This window comes from Ochotona curzoniae, unplaced genomic scaffold (assembly GCF_017591425.1).
Source record: "Ochotona curzoniae isolate NIBS_2020 unplaced genomic scaffold, NIBS_Ocur_1.0 contig_605, whole genome shotgun sequence".
Lineage (NCBI taxonomy): Eukaryota > Metazoa > Chordata > Mammalia > Lagomorpha > Ochotonidae > Ochotona > Ochotona curzoniae.
Window position 1 is genome coordinate 4,436,280 of NW_024466491.1, and position 21,088 is coordinate 4,457,367.

Here is a 21,088-nt window from a genome sequence, read left to right on the forward strand (position 1 = left end):
GGAGGGGTGCCCTCTAGCGGGCGAGGGGCAAGGGTTCAGCTGCAGGGGCACCCGCCCCGACCCCTTCCCCTCACCCTGGGGGGCCCCTCCCGGGACTGCCGGAATACAGGAGCCTGTCCGTCCACCCTGTCCTCCCCACCCCCTCGCCGCTTCCTCCTGGCCCAGCTGCCCCAAGGAACAGCCAACAGGTCCCATAGTGGGGGGCTGAGAGAGGGGGACTTGGCACCCTTCCCTTGGGAAGCTGCCCCCACCTCTGCCCCGAGGCTGGGGCAGGACTGGGGAGGGGCTCCCCCAGGGACCTCCGGGGCTGCTCCTCCTCACTGCACGTCGTCCCCCCCCACCCCGAGTAGAGCTGGTGCGTGTGGCTGGTGGGAAACCCTGTGTGTGACCCCTGGCACCTCGGGCAGCCCACATCAGGGACCCCCAAGGAGACTGCAGGGCGCGTGGCCGAGGGGTGCTGGGAGAGAGTGGCCCACCAGCCACCGCCTCCCTCGGTCTCCCCTCTCCCACCAGAGCCCGGCCCGGGGTGCCCTCCCAGCCAGCCCCTGGTCCGTGAGGTCCCCTCAAAGACTGGTGACCAATTGCATCTGCCCGTCCCCATCGGGCCCTGGCCCCTCGAGGCCTGGGGTGGCCAGGTAGCCCTCGTGGCTGGGCCTCCGCACCTGATAGTAACCCTGCAGGGGGTTCCGGGCCACCAGGGCCGGCGGGCGAGAGGTGTAGTAGATTTCTGGGGGGCCGGGGGGTGCGGGTGGGGGTGGGGGCAGGGCCTCGCTGGGCCCCTCGGGGCTGCTGTCCGGGTACGAGGGCGAGTCCCGCAGGTTGGCCCCGCTGGCATAGAGGGAGTCCCGGCCCGGAGGGGAGGAGAGGGGCCTGCTGGTGGCGCCGTCCTCCGCCGTGCAGCTCTCCGACTCGTCCAGGTCACTCTGGTACAGCACCGACTGGGCCCGGGGCAGCAGCAGGGGCTCCTCCAGGGCCTTGTACAGAAGTTCGATCTCAGCCCGGTCAGCGCCCCCGGGCCCGCCCGCCTCTTCCTCACCGGCGGTGGCCCCAGGTGGCCCGGGTGGCACCGGGGGCTCGGGCGGCGGGGGGCCCTTGGCACCCCCAGCCCCGCCTCCCCGCAGGTTGTTGTGGACCAGCTCCGAGATGATCATCTTCTCGAAGGCCGCGGCGTCCGCCAGGTTCCGGCCTCGGGGTGGCTCTGGCGCGCCGTCCGCAGGCGCGAAGTCTCCACTGCGCAGGGAGTAGCTGTTGTTGAAGTTCCCGTTAAGGGGCAGGGTGTCCATGCCGCACGCGTCCCGACCGCCCAGGGGGTGCTCTGCGGGGCAGGAGGGGGCGCTCAGCAGGTGGAGGAGGAGGAGGAGGGGTCTACACACCCAAGGGTGCAGCCCATCCCACATGGCTCACCAAGTGAGTGCCCTGGGGACTTGGGCCTGCCTGCCCTCTGTCCTTGCAGTGCCAGGGCTGAAGGGGAACCCCATCCCAGCAGGAGGCTGGTGTGCGTGTGTGTAGGGGGTAAAGACCGAGTCCCCCTTCTCTCCAGGCCCATCACTTGGGTTCCCCCCGCCATGATCGGGTGCCCACTGATGGACACACTGGGTGTGGGAAGCACCCCTGGCCTGCCAGTCCCTCTCTGCGCCATCTGCCTCATTCCCTTCCCCACCTGAGCACGCTTACTGCCCGAGAGTCACACGTCATGCAAAAATAATACTGGGCAGCAATAATAGTAAGTTGAAAGTCACACTCACTGGGCTCCCGGTAGCTCCCTGTAGGTGAGGTGCCACACAGGAGAGAAAGAGACCAGGTCAGCTCGGAGGGCATCCGCCTCTCTGCCAGGGTGCCCGCCCCGCCTCCCTGCGCCCGCCCTCCCCGCGCGCTCACCTGGGGAGTTGAAGACAGGGGGCGAGGAGGGGTTAAAGCCCACCGACTCGGCGATGAGGGTGTTGTAGGGGCTCGTGCCCCCGCGGGGTTGCAGCACGGGATTGCTCAGCAGGTGGTTCCCCATGGTACCTGCGTGAGGGATCAGAGGTCACCAGGCAGCCCCCTCCCTTCCCCAGGCACAGGTCCCAGGGGAGCAGGCACAGTCGGGCGGGACGCCCTCTCACCTCGGTTCAGGGTGGGGGTGCTGTTGATGTCACCAGCCATGAAGGACGACTCTGTCTGTTTCCTCACCGTGTCGTTCCACATGCGCCGGATTCGGCTCTGAGGACGGCACCCACGTGAGGGGGGTGGGGTGTGGTGTTGGTTGGGGGGGGGGAGACCCGCTGTTCTGGACCCTTCCGTCAGAGCCCACCCCCACCCCGCCCCGCGGCCCGGCTACCTGGGTCCCTGTGTAGTAGCGGGTGTTGCTCCGCATAGCTGAGGTCTTGAGGGAGCCGTGGGCGCCACCGGGCGGGGAGCGGATGCAGCAGTAGGAGTGACGCAGGCACTTGCTGTACTCCTTGTGCACCTGGGGACCACGGGGACCGTCAGCCTGCAGGGGTCGCGTCACCTGCCCCCCTGCACCATGGGACCGTCAGCCTGCAGGGGTCGCGTCACCTGCCCCCTTGCACCATGGGATCGTCAGCCTGCAGGGGTGGCCTGCCCCCCTGCACCATGGGACCGTCAGCCTGCAGGGGTGGCTTGCCCCCTTACACCATGGGACCGTCAGCCTGCAGGGGTGGCCTGCCCCCCTGCACCATGGAACCGTCAGCCTGCAGGGGTGGCCTGCCCCCTTGCACCATGGGACCGTCAGCCTGCAGGGGTCGCGTCACCTGCCCCTTGCACCATGGAACCGTCAGCCTGCAGGGGTCGCGTCACCTGCCCCTTGCACCATGGAACCGTCAGCCCGCAGGGGTGGCCTGCCTCCTTGCACCATGGGACCGTCAGCCTGCAGGGGTGGCCTGCCCCCTTACACCATGGGACCATCAGCCTGCAGGGGTGGCCTGCCCCCTCGCACCATGGGACCGTCAGCCTGCAGGGGTGGCCTGCCCCCTTACACCATGGGACCGTCAGCCTGCAGGGGTGGCCTGCCCCCTCGCACCATGGGACCGTCAGCCAGCAGGGGTGGCCTGCCCCCTTACACCATGGGACCGTCAGCCTGCAGGGGTGGCCTGCCCCCTTGCACCATGGGACCGTCAGCCCGCAGGGGTGGCCTGCCCCCTCGCACCATGGGACCGTCAGCCCGCAGGGGTGGCCTGCCCCCTGGCACCATGGGATTGTCAGCCAGCAGGGGTGGCCTGCCCCCTCGCACCATGGGATTGTCAGCCAGCAGGGGTCACTGCCCACATGATGGACCCTCTCCCCTCTGTCTGTTTCAGGACTCAGCAGAGGGCTGTGACCAGATCCCCAACAGACTCCCAGGGGGCCCTGCCTCCTTCCACCTGCAGGGACCATTCTGCAGTGCTGCCCCCACCAACACCTCTCCTTTACTCATTCACTCGTCCATTCCCACACTCGGCAGAACTTTCTGGAAGGAGCCAGGCTCAGCGTTGGGTGGAGACTGCAGAACGTGGTAGCACAGTCCCCTATCTCCCAGAGCTTCACTTTTAGCAGAGATGTGGGTGCAAACATGAGTGCCAGGGCCGCCCACGGGGGCGCAGTAGGTTCAGCCAGTGCTAGGAGAGCCAGCCTGCCACCCTTGGTTCAAATCCCAGGTATTCCAGGTGCGGCTAGCAGAAAGCTGCGGGCCGTTCACACGCAGCCCATTGTTGCTGGCCTGCAGTTGGTGGACGCTGCAGGAACAGAACGTGTGTGCGTGTTCATCTAGCAGGGCTCACCACGGTGCTGGGTGGCAGTGCTGGCAGGGGAACGGTTTGTGAGTCTAAACAGCTGGCTATTTTTGACCAAGACCCATAAGAAATAAGGCAGCCGGGGTCCAGCACGGTAGCCTAAAGTCCTCGCCTTGCGTGCGCCAGGATCCCATATAGGCACCAGTTTGTGTCCTGGCTGCTCTACTTCCCATCCAGCTCCCTGCCTGTGGCCTGGGAAAGCAGTGGAGGACGGCCCAAAGCCTTGGGACCCTGCACCTGTGTGGGAGACCCGGAAGAGGCTCCTGGCTCCTGATCGGCTCAGCTCTGGCCGTTGCGGCCGCTTGGGGAGTGAACCAGTGGATGGAAGATCTTTCTGTCTCTCCTTCACTCTATAAATCTGCCTTGCCAATTAAAAAAAAAAAAAAGATTCCAATTGAAAAGGCAACTTTTTCCCACCACCAAAAGCACAGTGGTTCCCAGAACTACTGAGAGGAAGGACCTGCCTGTCGGGGTGGTGCCCCCTGAGCTCCGTCCAGCAGCCCTGCCTGTCGGCGTGGTGCCCCCCGAGCTCCGTCCAGCAGCCCTGCCTGTCGGCGTGGTGCCCCCCGAGCTCCGTCCAGCAGCCCTGCCTGTCGGCGTGGTGCCCCCCGAGCTCCCGCAGCCCTGCCTGTCGGCGTGGTGCCCCCCTGAGCTCCGTCCAGCAGCCCTGCCTGTCGGCGTGGTGCCCCCCTGAGCTCCCGCAGCCCTGCCTGTCGGCGTGGTGCCCCCCTGAGCTCCCGCAGCCCTGCCTGTCGGCGTGGTGCCCCCGAGCTCCGTCCAGCAGCCCTGCCTGTCGGAGTGGTGCCCCCCGAGCTCCCGCAGCCCTGCCTATTGGCCACAGCACGAGGCGGGCACCCTGCCAGCACATCTCTGTCACCCTCGCACTCCCCCAGGCTGTCCGAGCCCGTGAGTTGGTTTCTCCAGGACTCTGCTCACCCCAACACCTATGACGCAAGGCCATTGCACATGGGGCGATGTGTGGAGCACCTGGGTCCCCCACTCGCCCTTGCCCCTCTCTCTTTCGAGTGTCCAGTGCAGACCCCAAGAGATGGCGGCCACCTCACCTTCTTCTGTAAGGCGCAGTGAAACACGAAGATGAACACGCCCTGGAAGGCATTGAAGGTGGTGAAGAGATAGGCCATGACCACCGACTCCTTGTTGATGAAGAGGAGGCCGAAGGCCCAGGTAAGACCCAGCAGGAAGAGCAGTGCGATGGCACCCAGAGCCCAGGACCTGGGAGAAGGGGAACAGAACACCTGTGAGAGGGCCCAGGACCTGGGGAGGCGTGGGGGACACGCACGGCAGGGTCCCTCAGGGTCTGCTTCCTGCTCCCCCCATCCCGCATGGGGTCCACCCTGTGCTGTTCGGAGGCCGACCAGGTGGGGACTGAAGCTCTGAAGACTGAACGGGGTGAAGGAGGTCTCCCCAAGATCCCTGAGCCTGCATTATCCTGAAGGGGACTCAGGTCTGTGCGTCCCGAAAACAAGAGGGTTGCTATGCTAATGAAAAGCTGAAGGGTAGAAAAGAAGATTCTTCCATCCCTTCATTCCACCCCAAAGGACTGCGACGCTCAGAGCCAGCGGCCCAGCCCTTGGTGGGCAGCTGGGACCAGTCAAGCACTTGAGCGGCCAGCCACTGTTTGCCAGGGTGTGCGGTAGTGGCAATCCGGGCCTGGGCGTGGAGTCGGGACTGCCTCCCAGGCACTCGGGAACGGGACACCGCGTCCCAAGAGTGTCTCACGCGTGGCACCCGACGGCTACGCTCGGCAGGCCGAGTGAGCAGGGAGCCCTGCGCTGTCGGGGGGCAGCAGCAAGCACTCACTTGATGTTGTCCAGGCGGCTGGAGTCCGGTTTGAGCACAGACGAGCTGCGGATCATCTTGTGCAGGGTCACCATGAGGAACACGAGGTTCACCTGTGGCAGGCCGAGGGGGGCAGCTGGGCTGAGGGGTCCTCCCGACCCCCACACACCCTCCCTCAGTGAGCTGGGGGCACCCCAGGCCTGGCACACTTTGCACCCTGCCTCCTCAGGTCCCTCACTCTAAACGGTCCTGGGCAAGACAGTAGGGAGTCTGGGGTGCCCGCCTTCCAGCTTACCACGATAACGAAGGAGACGGGCCCGATGAAACTCCAGATGAAGTAATTGTCTACCCGGAGCCAGCAGCTGCAAAGGAAAGGGGGCCCGAGTCCAGCGAGGGTGTGGGCCGATGGGGGCCAGCGCTGGCCAGGCTGTGAGGGGGGACACGGGAGGGACACTCACGCCTTCTCGGTGCCATAGCTGCGGTAGTCGATGGCCGCCGCGATGCCAACCACCAGGGCTGGGAAGCAGTAACCGCCCACGTAGTAGTACTTGGTGCGGGAGTACTCGCTCTCGAACACCTCCACCAGCAGGAGGTAGAGATGCACGCCCTCCAGGCAGAGCCAAGAGAAAGCGGCCAGGAAGAAGTAGTGCAGGAGGCCGGCAAAGATGGGGCAGGCGATCTGTGGGCAGCAGCGGGAGGCGCACACAGACCACAGGCAGGTGAGGGCTTCTGCAGGGCACCAGGCAGGCCCCGCCCACCGCAAGCAGGGCCCCGCCCCCACACCGGGCCCCGCCCACCGCACAGCAGGGCCTCGCCCCCCACACCCGGGCCCCGCCCCAGACCAAGGCCCTGCCCACCAAACCGGGCCCCGCCCCTGGACCAAGGCCCCGCCCCTCTCACCCGGGCCCTACCCTCATAATCCTGGGCACACCCCTGGACCAAAGCCCCGCCCAGCACCCCAGGCCCCGCCCACCTCATACTGAGTCTTGTCTATCCCAACCAGGAAGAGCAGCTCGGCCAGGAAGAGGTTGATGCACAGGTTCTTGTGGATGGTGTTCCGGTCGGTCTGCAGCCCCCGCAGGAAGCAGAAGGTGGAGATGCAGATGGCCAGGCACACCAAGGAGATGACGATGCCCACCCAGGTGATGACCGACAGCAGCAGCTCATTGATCCGGCCCTGATACTGTGGGGACAGGGGCGGGCACGCTCAGCCTGTGCACACACACACAGAGGCAGGCTCCAGGCACGCTCAGCCTGTGCACGCACAGAGGCAGGCTCCAGGCACGCTCAGCCTGTGCACACACGCACAGAGGCAGGCTCCAGGCACGCTCAGCCTGTGCACACACGCACAGAGGCAGGCTCCAGGCACGCTCAGCCTGTGCACACACGCACACACAGAGGCAAGCCCCGCTTCCTCAGGCTGCAAGCTTACGATCTCGCGATGAGCCATGAGCACGGCGAAGTTGGTGAGGTGGCTGCAGGCACAGGTGGTGTGTGTCTTGTTAGATTCCACCAGGCGGCAGCCCTGGGTCGACCAGTAGCCCAGCATGGATCGCTCCGAGTAATTCCAGAACGAGCAGTTGGCATTGAAATGGTTCTTGGCCTGGTGGGCAGTGGCCGGAGCGTCAGAGACAGGCAGTCGTCATCCTCCGGAGCTCACCAACCCCCGGGGAATGATGCATGGAGGGGTGTGTGTGTGTATGGGGGACGCCTTGCTCACCTCCAGGTGGGCCACGGTGAAGATGACAGGGTCCATGAGGAAGACACGGCTGGACTCTTTGTTGATGGATGCCGCAATGACCTGCGAGTTCACCACTAGGGAGGCGCCGCCGGGACCACCACCGGTGCCCGCCTCGCCCGCCAGCTTCACTGTGGCATTCTCCGTGGACAGGAAGAGGCCCAGGTTATTGTAAAGAATGAAGACAACCTTGACCACTCCTGGGGGAAGACAGGAACAGCGCATGTGCCAGCCGTCCTCCGTCCGGGCCACGGGCCAGGCAAGCGGCTTGGGGCACCCAGCCTCCCCAGGCCGAGCTGCCGTGACAGCACCCAGGCTCTCCCCACAGGATTACCAGACAGACCACAGCAGGGGGCTGCCAGGCTGCTCACCGTTACGGCTGTTCTGCTTGATGGTGTTGGCAGACAGCTGGATCGAGTTCTCGCTCGGGTACTCCTGGGGAAACACCAGCTCCTGCACCTGGCCCTCTGTGTTCAGGACCGTGACTTCGAGGACTGTGGGAAAGGGGCACAGCAGGGCACAGTCCGTTGGGGTCTGTCTCCCCCAGCCAGGGGCCCTGCAGCGGCAGCGGCAGCAGCAGCAGCAGCAGCAGCAGCAGGCTTAAGATCCAAGGCCCAGGGCAGGGAACCTTGCCACTCACCCACATTCTGCTTAGCGGCCAAGAAGCGTGCAGGCTCCCTGACGTTGTCGGCCAGCAGGAAGGCCCCCTCCTCCAGGACGTCCAGCAGCATGGTGGCCGTGTGCACCTGCTCCGTGGCATTCATGTCCTTCCAGGACTCGAGGGCCTCGGGCCGCAACAGGTTGTCCACCGTCTCCACCACAGCCTGTGCCAGGTAAGGGGTGGTTGGGGTAGGGATAGCTCCCCGCCTGCCTTCCTCTCCACCTCCCCGCTCAACCCTGGTCCCCCTCTGGCCGCTGGAGCCCACGGGCATTGGCGGGGACCCCTCCGGCTCTCACCTTGATATAATCCTTGCAAGTTCTCTCCCGCTTGTGCATCTGTGGGCAAGATGGGGTGAGATGAGCTGATGCTGTCCCAGGGCCCCCCAGTGACCTCCCTTCTGGGGGCGCCCCTGGCCGCCGCTCCCCAGCGCCACCCCCAGGCCCAGGCCTCACTTTGTTGTAGTTCTTGCCGGCCGACTCGCGCTCGATGGGCCGCAGCGCCTGCAGCTGCGCATCCAGGATGTCTAAAAGTTGCTCCATCAGCTTCACAGACGAGGAGACATCTCCCGCGTAGATGGAACCCCGCGTGTGGCGGGCCAGCTCGCTGGCGATGTTGGCTGCATTCTCCCCACTCTTGATCTGCGGATGTGGGCAAGGAGGGACCCCCAGGACTGGTCAGGGACCACCCCAACCTTCCTCTTCTGTCATCCCTTCCCTGCTTCCCTGGACCCAGGAAGCTCAGCACCCTCCATCCCCATGCCAGCCAAGGAGTAAGGCATTGCAGCTGTGACGTCCAGCCTTGCCAGCCCCTGTCAGTCTCCCCCATTGCTCGCCCTGCCCCTGTGGGGGTGGAGTGGGGGTGTGGCCTGAGCCTGGCTGTCCCGTGCCCAAGGCCCAAGCCACCGTGCCAGCCCGCTTGCAAGGGGGTGGCAGCTGCTGGTACCTTCTGGGCCACCTGGTTGACCCAGGGAGAGGTGCAGTTGCTGAGGTCAGGCCCCCGGGGGTTCCAAAGCCCCAGGGCAGGTAGACATTGGAAGGAGGCGATTCCTGCAGGGAGAGATGCGGACACAGGGTGGGACAGACATGGGAGCCAGCGGGAAGGAGAGGAGGGCAGAGACCGAGCAAAGGACAGGAGGAAGGGGGGACAGCGAGAAACAGCCATGAAGCAGGACTGACAGTCGCGAGAGGGGTCCCTCGGGGCTCACTTCTGCCTCCCCTGGCCTGCCCCCAGCCACACCCTCCTCACAAAGCCCCTCTCCTGGCATGACCCCCACCCCCAGCACCCTGCCCTATCCCCAGCGCCCAAGCACCTCGCTTGCCACAGCCCCCCCAGTATCAAGGGGCTCCCCACAGGGCCTGCAGGAGATGCGAGCCTGGCCCTGTGGACAGACAGGGATATCCAGGTCCCAGTGCAGCGGATGAACAGGCTAGCCCGCTCCTGGATAGGGAATACCGTCCACGCTTCCCCTGGCCGACCGCACGGCAGATGACTAGGCCCTGGGCACTCACCTCGCGTTCCCTTAGGGCATGGCCTCTCGACCAGCATGCCCTGCTGGGTGGCCGGCCACTGGACCCGCCGCACCTCTCGGGGCTCACAGAAGAGCTCGGGGGACACGTGTAGATTGGGGGCTGGGGGCCGCCGGGTGCTGGGCACTGGGGCCGTGGCCGGAGGCAGGTCGGGCCCCAGCTGGTTGATGGCACCCACCGGGTGCGTGGTGAGGGGCGCTCGGCGGAGCGGGGTGGTAGCAGCCGGGGAGGCGGTGCTAGTGAGGGGCGTGGGGCGCGCTGTGGTGGTCGTGCTGAGGGGCGGGGAAGTGGCTGGACCTGGAAAAGGAGAGGGGAAGGGAGACAGGGTCTTTCTGAGTCCAAGCATCGCAGGGCTCCAAGGGGAAGGCCCATGGTCTCTGGTGAAGGAACAAATGGTGGCAGAAACTCATTTGGGTGGGCTGCCAAGCGCATCCCCTCTTCCCCTCGCCGCCCCACTCTGTCTGGCCACGCCCTTCCCGGTCTGTACATCAGGCCGGTATAGGCAGGTGCTCAGAGCCAGCCCAAGGCAGCAAGACGGCTTGAAATGAGAATAGGGTCAGTAGGGGCCGCTCTGCCGAGAGCTGGTCTGGCCACAGCCAAGCCCTTAGGAGAGACCTGTGTGTGTGCACAGAGCTCGGGAAACTGGAAGCCTGCGTTCAAACGCTGGAATAAGCAAGTGGCATCCTGACCCACCAGGGACTAGGCTACCTCCTCTCACAAACCGTAACCCGCTTAGAAGGTGGCTTTGGGACGCCCCCAGCCCTTCCCCTACCTGGGACCCTCCCTCCTGCGATGGAGCCGCCCCCCCCGCCCCTGCTCACCGGCGCTGGGGTCGGGAGGTCCAAACTCCAGGCTGTAGCGCACGACGAAATAGTTGTTCCAGACGTAGAGTTGGTTGTCGCGCGGGTTGTAATCCACGGAGGACACGAACTGGTAGGGGTTGGGGAAAGCCAGGCTCACCGGCTCCTCGCGGTTGGCATTGGTGTTGAAGGCGTAGTCCACGCGGTTGCCGGCCGCCTCGCTGTCGTCGTCCACGTAGACGGAGCGCAGCACGTAGAGCACCCCGCACACCATGAAGGCGTTGGAGGCCGAGCGCTTGTCGTAGCCGGTCTCCCACGTGCCCTCGAAGCGCAGCGTGTAGGGGTTGAGCTGGCTCACCACCAGCCGCCCGTTGTTGCCCTCCGTGGCGTAGATGACCCACAGCCCGTTCTCGTCCACGGCCAGGTCGATGTCCGTCTTGCCGCCCCAGCGGTACGGCGACGTGTCGTGGTAGTTGGCCGTGTTGATGACCGTCTCCCCGCTCTTGATGCGGGTGCGCAGGTCGTACTTGACGATGTTGCGCGTGCGCTCCTTGTTGTAGAAGACCGCGCCGTCGTAGACCACGAAGCCCGTGCCGTCCACGCGGTTGGGCAGGCGGTAGGTGGTGGTGTGGCGCGCGGCCACGTAGTCCTCCCACGAGGCGTACTCGGTCAGCGTGTCCGTGCGGTAGGGGACCCAGGGCATGACGTAGATACGGTCCCCTGCCTGCAGCGGGTCCTTGCACCATGCGCCCGACTGGTGCTCCGACTCGTGCGTCGACGTGGGTTCCAGCACCTTTTGCAGGGTCCCCGGGCACACGAAGACTGGGCCGGGCAGGTGGGTGGGTGGGCAGGCAGGGAGGCAGGCGAGAGAGAGGGAGGGAGGAGAGAGAGAGAGAGAGGGGGGAAGAGAGAGGCGAGTTGGTCACACGCGGCCGGGGGGAGCCGGCCGTCCCCTCCTGCTGCTGCAGTCATGGTTCCTTGGTAGGGCTGGTGATGGGAAAGGGGTTTCCAGGCCGGGCCCCCCGCCCGCCCAGCTGCCCCTCTCCCTGGAGCTGGCAAGCCTAGGAGCCATCAAGAACAGGGTTAGTGTGCGGAGGCAGTGCCCCTCGCCCCTTCCTGGCTGCCAGAGACCCCACGGGCTGGGGGCGAGGGGCTTGGCGAGAGCCCCCCCGCCCAGGCGCGTCCTGTGTGATTCAAGAGCAGGTGGGGCAGGCCGCCCCGCAGGCTCCGGTGGCTCCTGGCTCTGCCGGTCCGGGCTTAGCACCCGGCCCCTCCTCCCTGCTCTCTGTGTCCTACGAGAGAACTGGGGTCCAGGGCTCCCCAACTGTGTATTAACCACACCAGGACCTTTTTCCCCCCCTCTTTGGGGGGGGGGATGGCAGGTTAAAACTCCACTTTCTTCCTTCTGCAAAATTGGCCAAGGAATGCCCAGTGTGGGTATCAGGAACGCCTTCCAGAGGCGATCTGCTCCACTCACTGTGCCACCCCAGCCCCAACCTAACCCCAGCAAGGGGTTTCCAGAAAGAAGGTGGTTCGGGGCTAGGCTAGAAGTTTAGGGTCGAAGCCCGCCCTGGTCCTGGCGCCTGGCCCCACCCCCAGCCGGCAGGGTCTCTCCGGGTTTGGCTCAGCTGACACAGGTGCACAGGGGTTGGGGTGGGTGGGTGGGGACAGGAGAGAGGGGACGGACTCCCTGGGAGAGTTGGGGAGTGGGGGGAGGCGAGCTGCACGGAGGGAAGAGAGACAAGGGGAGGGGGAGAGTGTGGGGTTTGGAGGGGGGTGCTCGGTGAGGTCCTGGCTCCGAGAGGGAGGTGCTGCAGACCACCTGGGAAGAAAGGGTTAGAGCTAGGGGGAAGAGAGGGGTGAGCAGAGAATTCACGCCAAGGCCCGGGCCCGACTGAGGGTCCCTCCGAGGGGGCAAGTCCCAGGTCCAGCGCGGAGGGGGCAAGGGTGGGGGGAACCAGGAGCTAGGATAAAGACCCAGCCCGCCCCAACCAGGTCCCCCACCACCTCCCCTACCCCGGACCCCGATTTACCTGCGACCATCCCCGGCTCGGGAGGAGAGGCCAAGGCAGCGCTGATGTCAGAAAGGTGGGGGGCCCCGCCCCACCCCCCCATTCCCTGAAAAGGAGGAGAACCTCAACTGCATCTCGTTGGCCGCCGCCGGCCGGCCCACCCTTCGCCCCTCACGCCCCAGCGCCACCGGACTCCTGGCCTCGCTCACTCCTGTGCTGGGCTCAGTGTTGTGTGGCCAGGCCCCCTCCTCCGCCTACAGCGATGGCATGCCCAAGTGTCCCTCCCTCCCTGCCAGGCCAGGGCCAGGGCCTGGGTGTGTGGGGGTGCATGTGTGAGAGGGGGGCGTGGGTCTGCAGTGAATTCTCTGCTCCTGCTTGGCACCCAAGCGGCCAGCCCCGGGTGGGGGTGGGGGAAGGGAGGTGTGGGGACAGGAAGGGCTGGGACATGCTTACTGGCGGGGTTGGCCCCCAGGCTTCCCGGGCACAGAGCAGCCAAGGGCCTGTCCAGTTTGGAAGATTTTTTTGTTTTTTAATTTGATTTTTGTTCAGGGGAAGGGAATGGAGGGTCCCAGCACGTCCCAGTCCCCGATGCCCAGGGAGGTATGGGGGGACCTGTATCCTCCGTCCAGCCCAGGAGGTCTCCCTCCCACCTCGTCCCCCGCCCCCGCCAGGCTTGTGGTGTCTGGGCGTGCATTTGTGTGGGTGCAAGGGCTTGGGCGGTGGGCGGCCTCACAGCCTTGGCTGCTTCGGGAGGGGAGGGGTGGGGGGAAGGAAAAATAAAGTTAGAGGTCAACCCCAGGGAAAGGGGATACGGATCTGGGTGGCAAGGAAACCCCCTCCCCAACACCAAACCCTCAACACCTCCCCCCCTCCCCCAGTCCCCGGAAGAGGAGCGATCCGTGCTGCTGCCAATTGACCGACCATGGGGCCTGCAAGAAGGAGTGGCCGGAAGAGTGGGAAGGCTCCAGGGGCCAGGAGGTGGGGGGGGGGGGGCGGGGGAAGGGTGCTGAGGCCAGGCCCGAGGTGGGGGGAGGGGAGCAGCTCAGGGGGACCCCACCCCACCTCCCTCAGAGGATGCTCCACTGGCCACCGTCATTTTGGGATCCAGAAAGGCTTCCTCCTCCAGCCCCGTCCCCGGCCCCACCCTAAGCCTTTGGCATTCTCAGCCAGAAATGATGGTGCCAGTGGAGGTCCCCAGATCACGGCTGAGGGCCCACCCCCTCCGCTCTGCCCCCTGGTCCTCAGACCGCAACAGCCCAGAAGAAACCCTGACTGCAGCTTTGCAAGTTCAAGACACGCCGCCCCCACCCGTGTGCCCACCCTCCCCTCCAGGAGACCCAGCCCCGCCAGCCCAGGGCTGCTGGGGACAGCGGACACCCCACCCGTGGCTGGGATCCCCAGCTGGTCAGGGGGTGGTGGGAGTGGGGTGGGGTCAGGAGTCGGGGCAGGGTCAGGGGTGTAGGGAGAGAAAGTGACGTTCCATGTGCAAAAGCAGTTCAGGGCCTTTGAAATGCCAAACCAGAAAGAAGGTGACCAGCCAGCAGGAGCTGCTCCCCCCGACCCCAGGAAAAAAAAAAAACAAATGTGGCCCCGCCCCCTGCCCCCAACCGGAAACAGGTTACCAAAGGAGGTGGTGGTGACAGGGGAGAGAGAGAGAAAGAGGGGGGGACACAGCTCGCCCCTCGGGGCTGCTGGGCCGGGAAGGACCCCCCTCCCACCCTCCCCACCCGCCCTGGAGTCTTACACACTTTTCTCCTAAGGGAAACAAAAGGGAAAGCAGGGCTGTGGGGGGCGCCCAGGCTCCCTGCAGGTGCCAGGGAGCAGGAGAGACAGGCAAAGATAGAAGAAGGGCGGGGAAGCAGAGAGAGAGAGAATCCTGCTGGAGTTGAGAGCGGGGTTGCCGAAGGCCTCTGGAGGGCCAGCCTCACGGGGCGCGCCGCGGGGCGGGGCGGGCGGGGGCACTGACTGGACCCCGTGGGGGCCGGGAAGGGAGGGGTCACATCAGTATGGAACGGGGAGAACCAAGAGTGAGTTAGGATCAGCAGTGGTGACAATCCGTTTACCTTTCTGTTCCACTTCTACTTTAAGCATCGGAAGAGAGAGAGAGAGAGAGAAAACAAATTGAAAAAAAAATGTGCAAGAAAAAAAGAGAAAAAAAAAGAGATTAAATTGCTTTCTTGTCTTTTTCTGGCCACACGCCCCCTTCTTTATTTTTTTTTTTCCTCTTCTTTCCTTGTTCCTATTTCCCCATCCCATTCTGCAGCCCCCACTCCCGCCCCCACCCCCACAACCCTCCTGGGGGATGCGGGGCGAGAGGGGTGCCAGGGGAGACCATTGGAGGGACAGGGGGACACACACAACAGGGACTGGGTGAAGAGACATAGGGGAGTTGGAGGAGGGACAGGCAGGCAGGCAGGCGGACCCCCCTGGGTGCATGGGGTGCAGGGAGGAGGAGCCCCAGCTGGGAGGCAGGCTCTGCTTTGGAGGGAGGCCAGTCAGTGGGGGCAGTAGAGTAACTGGCCTGGCTCCCCTCCCACCCTGCCTGCCGCCCAAGGCTTGAACTGGAGGCCCCAGGGAGAAGGGGTCCTGGGTCTCTGGCTGACTGGGCCCCCTTCCCAGCCAAGGAAAGAGACTGAACCCCTTTCCCTTTGTGCCAGCCTCACTCAAAGTCTGGCGGGAACCCCTCCCCTCCGCAAGCCCTCAGAAAACGCCAACACAGAACGACAGAGGTGGACGGACGGACGGACGGACAGGTGCACCGGGGCCTCTTAAGAGAGAGCGCCAGAGGCAGGGGCAGGGGGCAGGGAAATCAGGGCAAGGGACACAAACTGGGCTGGACGGTAGGTGGGGGCACAGACAGCTCCCGCCAGAGGATGTGACCCACCCCATCCCACTCCTCCCCATAGGGCAGGCCCGAGACTTGGCCTCCGCCCCGTCTGCCCCACCCCTGCCTGCACCTGGGGGAGAAAAAGGCTGTTAAGACGGTGCTGCAAGGCAAATCCAGCGTTAGTTGGGGCCTGTCCAGCAAGTGGGGGACCCAGTGTCCAAGACCCTCCTCTCCCCACTGCCCACTCCTGACCGAGCCATCTTCCACCTGCTTTCTGTCGGCCATCTGCCCTCCAAGCGCCTCTGGCCAGGGGCTTGCCCCACCCCCTCCCGGGCCTGGGTTCCCCTCCCCGGTGCCTCACCCAGGGCCTGGCTATCAGGGGGTGCTCGTGGGGCCGGGCGGGCTCCAGCCCCATCTCCTCCCCACGCCCCTTCCCTCCCACCGGCAGCCGTCATGGTGTCTTTATTTGAGAGGCAGACCTGGTACCCAGAAAGCCTGGGCACTCTGGCTTCCTGCTCCTGGAGACGACCTGCCCCTGGGCCTGTGCTAGCGTCCCAGCTCTGAGCCCTGCCAGGGGCCACTGCGGGCCTGCAGCTGCCAGTTACGCCAGCAGGTGGCAGCTCTGTCTGACTGCTGATGGCAAAAGATCCTATGTGCAGACAGGAAATGCAGTGACATCGAGGCAGAGACCAGGCCAGGCCACAGGCTGGGAAGTCTGCGCATGGCCGCTGCACCTTACAAGGACCGAAGCTTCTGACTCGCCCTCCCACAGGTGGCCAGCATCTGGACCTGTGACCCCCAAACCAAGCACATCCTGAACCAGACCCCAGGGCGGGCTGGGTGCGGTGAAGGCACATCCAAGTCCTTTGGAACCACTCCGAGTGAACTCCTGGCCGCCCACCCCTCGTTGGCTGGCTGGGGGCGTCAAAAGCCATTCATGCAGGGATCGCCTGGACTCTACCCTCCCGCTGTGGTGGCCCAAGAAAATGAAGACCCCACCAGGAAGGCCCAACCGCTCATGGAGTCTTCCCCACTGGCTCCTCCACACCCCTTCCCCAGTCCCAGCTCCAGCTCTGCACGCTTGGCTGGCCGCCTCCCTCCTCCTTTCCTGCTGCCCCCCAGCGAGGCGGAGGCTCTGGGGAGCGGCTGGTGGCTGCGGCTGAAGGCCTTAGGTGCTGAAAGTGAAGGGTAAGGAATGAAAGAGTAGAAGGTTATAAAAACACATGACCAATCCCGGCTCCCCCAGGATCCGGGCAGCAGCACCACCTGCGAGGAGAAACCAAAGGGTGAAGGGGGTGGACAGGGAGAAGGGGGCGTTCCAGGGGCCCCTGTCCCCCTGTCCCCTTGCTCAGACACCCTCCTGGCCCTGGCCTTCCCCCAGGCTCCTGCCTTGGAGGCTCCACCTTCAGGTGGGCCTCGCTTGCCAAGTCGGGTGGGAGAAGGGCCACTGGGGAGGAAGGCGGGAAGAAGGTAGCAAAGACGGGAGGGGCCGCGAAAGGTGGGGTGCGGGGGATGCGATGCCCTGTCCTGGCCCGCTTCCCTTGGCCAGGCACTTCAGACTCATCTTTCTAGGGCTTCCCGAGGAGCTGGGGTCCGGGGTGGGGGCACCAAGATGGCTTTGCAGCAGTCAGCGGACAGAGAGCAAGCAAAGGATGTGAGATCTGCTGAAGACACCCCCGGTCCTTCCTCCACACACCGGATCTGGCAGGTCTGGGGGTGGGGGAGGGTGTGTCTCGGACCATAAGGGTCCCCCTGACGCTCCAGTGGGAAGTGCAGGGGGAGGGCCCCGAGAGGGAGCCGGGATGAGAGGAGAAGGGGCCGCAGGCCAAGCACCAAGTGGCAGTGTGGCTGAGTGGGTGGGAGGTGTCTGTGACCTAGTGAAGGAAGTGGGCTGGGGCGGGTCACAGGCCCCTCCCCGCCACTGTGCGGATTGGGGAGCAAAGGTGGCAGTGGGGGGGCCCAGCCCCACACGGGTGTACACATGCGTGGTGGTGGTGGTCCAGGGGTCTCCTCCTGGCACTGTCTGGTTGAGGGGGTAACCCGCGTGCCCACGAGGAACAAGGTAACTCACTGTAGGGGACACAGTCGTACTGCACCTCCAGGTACTTGTACGTCCCAGGGCAGGGGTCGGGGAAGGCGTCGGAGCCAGCCACCACGACGCACTGGGTACGGTTGTTACACCTGCCGGGGAGAGAGAAGGGGCTGCTGAGCCAAGCCTGCCCGGACCTGGGGAGGAGGCAACAGACAACCCTGAGCCCAGCCAGGGCGCCTCGCAGCTAGAGACTTGGACTTGGAGACCCCGTGTGGGTCTTACCCTGCCCCATGCCTGCTGTCATCCCTGACGTCATGACATCTGTCCCTGGATCTACTGCTTATTTGTTCCTAAGATTTATTGATTTATCGGGGCTGGAGCTAGTAGCTCAGTTGGTTTATCCACCTTCTTCAGGCACCAGGATCCCATGTGGGCTCCGGTTCTAATCCCGGCTGCTCCACTCCCCATCCAGCTCCCTGCCTGTGGCCTGGGAAAGCAGTGGAGGACGGCCCAAAGCCTTGGGACCCTGCACCCGCGTGGGAGACCCGGAAGAGGCTCCTGGGTCCTGGTTTTCAGTCGGCTCAGCACTGACCGTTGCGGCTGCTTGGGGAGTGAACCAGCGGATGGAAGATCTTCATCTCTGTCTCCTTCTCTGTGTAAATCTGACTTTCCAATTAAGAAAAAACATATATTTATTTGAAAAGCAGGCTCACAGTAAGGGAGACAGAGAATCGTGCAGCCATTGGCTCCCTCCCCGAGCAGCCGCCAGGGCCAGGCCGAAGCCTCCAGGACTTGGGGCTGGGGGGTAGTCGCCACTATGGCCATCTCAGCGAAGCATCAGCAGGAAGTTAGACCGGAAATACAGTAGCAGCCCGGAGCTCCAACCAGCACCTGAACGGGATACAGCTGCCCCTTGTGGTCAGGACACAGAATAGGAGGCCCCCACTTCCTGGCCAAGCCTGGAGGGGTCTCAGGGCCTCACCGGAAGTCCCCACCAGGACTGCCCCCAGACAAGCCTCTCCAACATCTTAGGGTGCAGTTAGCACAGCCAAAGGGGGTCTTCCCTGATCTGAACCTCTTCCCTAAAGAGGCTGCCCCAAGAACCGGTGCTGAAGCCCAGCAGGTAAAGCCATTGCCTGATGCATCATCATCCTACGTGGGCGCTGGTTCAAGTCCCGGCTGCTCCACTTCCCCTCCGGCTCCCTGCTAAGGTACCTGGGAAGGCAGCAGAGGACAGCCCAAGTGCCCGAGTCCCTGTTAGCCATGTGGCAGATCCAGATGGAATTCCAGGTTCCTGGATGTAGCCCAGTTCCGACCTGACTGTTACAGCCATTTGTGGGGAAAAAAAAAAAAAAAAAAAAACCCTTCCCCTGGCCCAGCGGAAGGGGTGGGGGGCACGCTGGTGGACACACACGTGGCCAGCACCCAGCAAGTGCCCAGTGTGCATGTCAGACACAGACACGGAGAGCAGAGCGGACAGCTGCACGCCCTGCTGGAGCGCCCTGGCTCCAGGCCCCTGCTGACCCATGGGGGGACAGAAATGCGTGGCCCCAGGAGCCCTCCACTTGCACCTGGCCCAGCTGCGGCTAGGGTGGGGCGGTCTCTGAGGGAGGGTGACGCGGCGGGGCGCTGGGGGCCGCTCACCTCTGTGACATGATCTTGAAGGCGTCGGGCAGGTAGCACTGCACGTTCTCCATCTGGAACGGGTCAGCGTCACAGATCTTGTCGTCCGTGCGCCCGTAGTTGGCATTCTCCACCATGATGACGTCACTGCCCGGGCAACGCAGCTCGATGGGGTAACCCTCGCAGGCCAGCTCCCGGCGCATGAGCCCGAAGGGGAGCCCCGCGCGGCTCAGGCCTGCGGGGAGCCGGGAGGGAAGCGGCCGGGGTCACCGAGGAGCACCCCCGCACAGCCCCCCTTGCCGTGTGAGGTGGTCTTAGGGGGGCGTTTATGATTCCTCCACATGCATCTCTTGCAAGCCCAACCAACTCTACCCTACGTCCCACCCCATCTGGGGCAACTCAGACTGTGGCTGTAGACAGGGACAGTGGAGACCACCGGCCATGGGCCTCAGGGTTCCCCCCTAAACCCATCCTGCCTGTGTGTAGGGAGTTGCTCAGTATTGCTGGGAAAGATTTACACAGCATGTGTGGATGGGGTATCATGTGACCCCAAGGTCGCCAGGCTGGGAATGTGGTCTGGGGGTACTCCCCGTCGCCATCCCTGCAGTTGGTATCAGAGATCTGGGTGGCCTTGGAAAAAGTGAGCCTCCTGCTCATGTGCTTCTAGAACATTCCACAGACTGACTTTGCTAGGACCAGTAGGGAAGGTGAGCCACAGGGATGCCCAGGGCTCCGTGAGCTTGCCATTGGGGTGGGGAGGGAGTTTGGGGCAGGCCAAAATGGCTGCATACTCAGGTTTAGATCCCTCAGCGTGTGGATGCCTTGGGGAAGGGAGTAGTTCTCCAATCTGTAAAATGGGCACTCACTCGGTACCCCATATCCTCCAAGACAGCCCTGGGTCCCTGAAGCCTCCTGTTTCTAGGCTGGAAACACTTCCAGGGTCACCAAGATGACCGGTAGGGCCCAACTCAGGTCACTCCTTGTAGGAGCCAGTCTCCACAGAACGTGGACATGGGGGCCATGACAGAACCCAGCACCCAGGGCCAGTGGGCTGGCTCCAGCTGTCCCCTTGTAACAGGGCAAAAAGCAATGGGAAGGCTAAACCCTTGTCGTTAGAATGGTGATGTCTTAGCCACACAGACCACCCTCATGAACCCCAAGTGCCAGCTGGGCCATGCCAGACGCGCTGGAGCGGAGTCAGGGATGCCAGCCAAAGGTGGAGCCAGGGATGGGTTTGCACCTCAGGCCATAGGCCCAGGAGAGCTATGGCCACAGATATCTGACCTCCCCACCCTGGGGCTGGTTCCTGGAGGGAGGCGAGGGGGGCTCACATGGCAGCTAAACCCCCAGGGGGTTTTTTGGGGTGAGCCACGAGTCCCGGCTGGGAGAAGTCTCATATGTGTTCCTGTCACACCATCTGCCTTCCAAGCTAATTTTAGCCTTTCCCCAGGGTCTGGGAGGGAGGCCTGGGGGTGGAGGGCTGCTTCACATGGGTCTGGGGGTGGGAGTCGCCCCTCCCGGCCCAGTTGGGACTGCGGGATAGGACCTTGGGGGTGGACAGAGAACATGGAGGAGGGGTCATGGTCCAGGGCCAGCGGGAGGGGCACTGAGAGGAGCAGGGCAGGGGGGCACAAGAGCCCAAGGCCAGCTGCCCCTGCTGTCCTCACCCTGCCCACCCTCGGGGTGAGGAGGGTGAGCCGTCAGGATCGCCAGGCAGGCAGGAGTGCCAGGCCAGGCGAGGAGGGTGAGCGGGCAGGATCGCCAGGCCGGGTAATGAGTTGTTTTTAAATACCCGTCAGTGGGACTTGCTTTAATTAGGCCCTCTTCCCAGGGAGAGAGCAGAGTTGTAATCACACACAAGCGAGGGGAGGGCCTGGCCTGTCTGTCCCAGGGGACCCCCAACCAGCACCTACCTTGGGTGGCCGAGGTGACCAGCACGGCGGTGACACACAAACTCCACAGCACAGCGGCCAGGCGGGCCATGGCGGCAGCCAGCGGCACGTCCGTCCGGGGCTCTCAGTGGCCTGTGCCAGGGGCCTCGCCCCACATCACCAGGCGGGCACCACGGCCTGGCCCACCAGCCTGGGAGGGCACAGGGCAGGGAGAGTGAGGCAGTGACCGGTGGCTGCCCACCAGCCCTGGCCAACCAGGATGGTGGGGAGCAGGGTGAGGGTGGCGGGGCGGGGGGAGGGGGGGGTGCGGGAGCCCTTGCTTGCTTCCCTCTGCCAGCCTGAAGCTTCTGGATGCCACCCTCCTGGGACCAGAGGTCATGCTGCCCCCGCCCTTGCACCTGTCACCCCCT

General features: G+C 64.6%; 1 protein-coding gene across 5 annotated transcripts; it reads right to left on the minus strand.

Annotated features, from left to right (window-relative positions):
- Nucleotides 1-291: 291 nt before the first annotated feature.
- ADGRL1 (adhesion G protein-coupled receptor L1) lies at nt 292-20,883 on the minus strand. Of its 5 annotated transcripts, XM_040990675.1 has the most exons (23): nt 20,700-20,883; nt 18,808-19,021; nt 17,203-17,312; nt 14,368-14,382; nt 10,314-11,114; nt 9,475-9,789; nt 8,909-9,012; nt 8,419-8,604; nt 8,263-8,301; nt 7,946-8,129; nt 7,677-7,799; nt 7,288-7,505; nt 7,000-7,170; nt 6,541-6,750; nt 6,026-6,246; nt 5,863-5,929; nt 5,589-5,680; nt 4,832-5,000; nt 2,318-2,446; nt 2,103-2,199; nt 1,879-2,007; nt 1,746-1,763; nt 292-1,315 (listed from the first exon to the last, which is right to left on the minus strand). In XM_040990675.1, the coding sequence occupies exons 1-23, from the start codon at nt 20,767-20,769 to the stop codon at nt 564-566; spliced, it is 4,434 nt and encodes a 1,477-aa protein (XP_040846609.1). In that variant the 5' UTR covers nt 20,770-20,883; the 3' UTR covers nt 292-563. The 5 variants fall into 5 exon arrangements, with proteins under 5 accessions (XP_040846609.1, XP_040846610.1, XP_040846611.1 ...); XM_040990676.1 differs by lacking the exon at nt 14,368-14,382; XM_040990677.1 differs by lacking the exon at nt 20,700-20,883 and having other exon boundaries at nt 14,368-14,379; nt 18,808-19,010.
- Between the last annotated feature and the right edge of the window lie 205 nt (nt 20,884-21,088).

Excerpts from the sequence above, each read along its gene's own strand:
- ADGRL1 (XM_040990675.1), bottom strand. The coding sequence starts at position 20,769 with ATGGCCCGCCTGGCCGCTGTGCTGTGGAGTTTGTGTGTCACCGCCGTG. Across the intron at positions 8,302-8,418 it reads CCGGCAAGAACTACAACAAA|ATGCACAAGCGGGAGAGAAC; the intron begins GTGAGGCCTGGG and ends TCTTGCCCACAG. Across the intron at positions 8,130-8,262 it reads CTTGCAAGGATTATATCAAG|GCTGTGGTGGAGACGGTGGA; the intron begins GTGAGAGCCGGA and ends TACCTGGCACAG.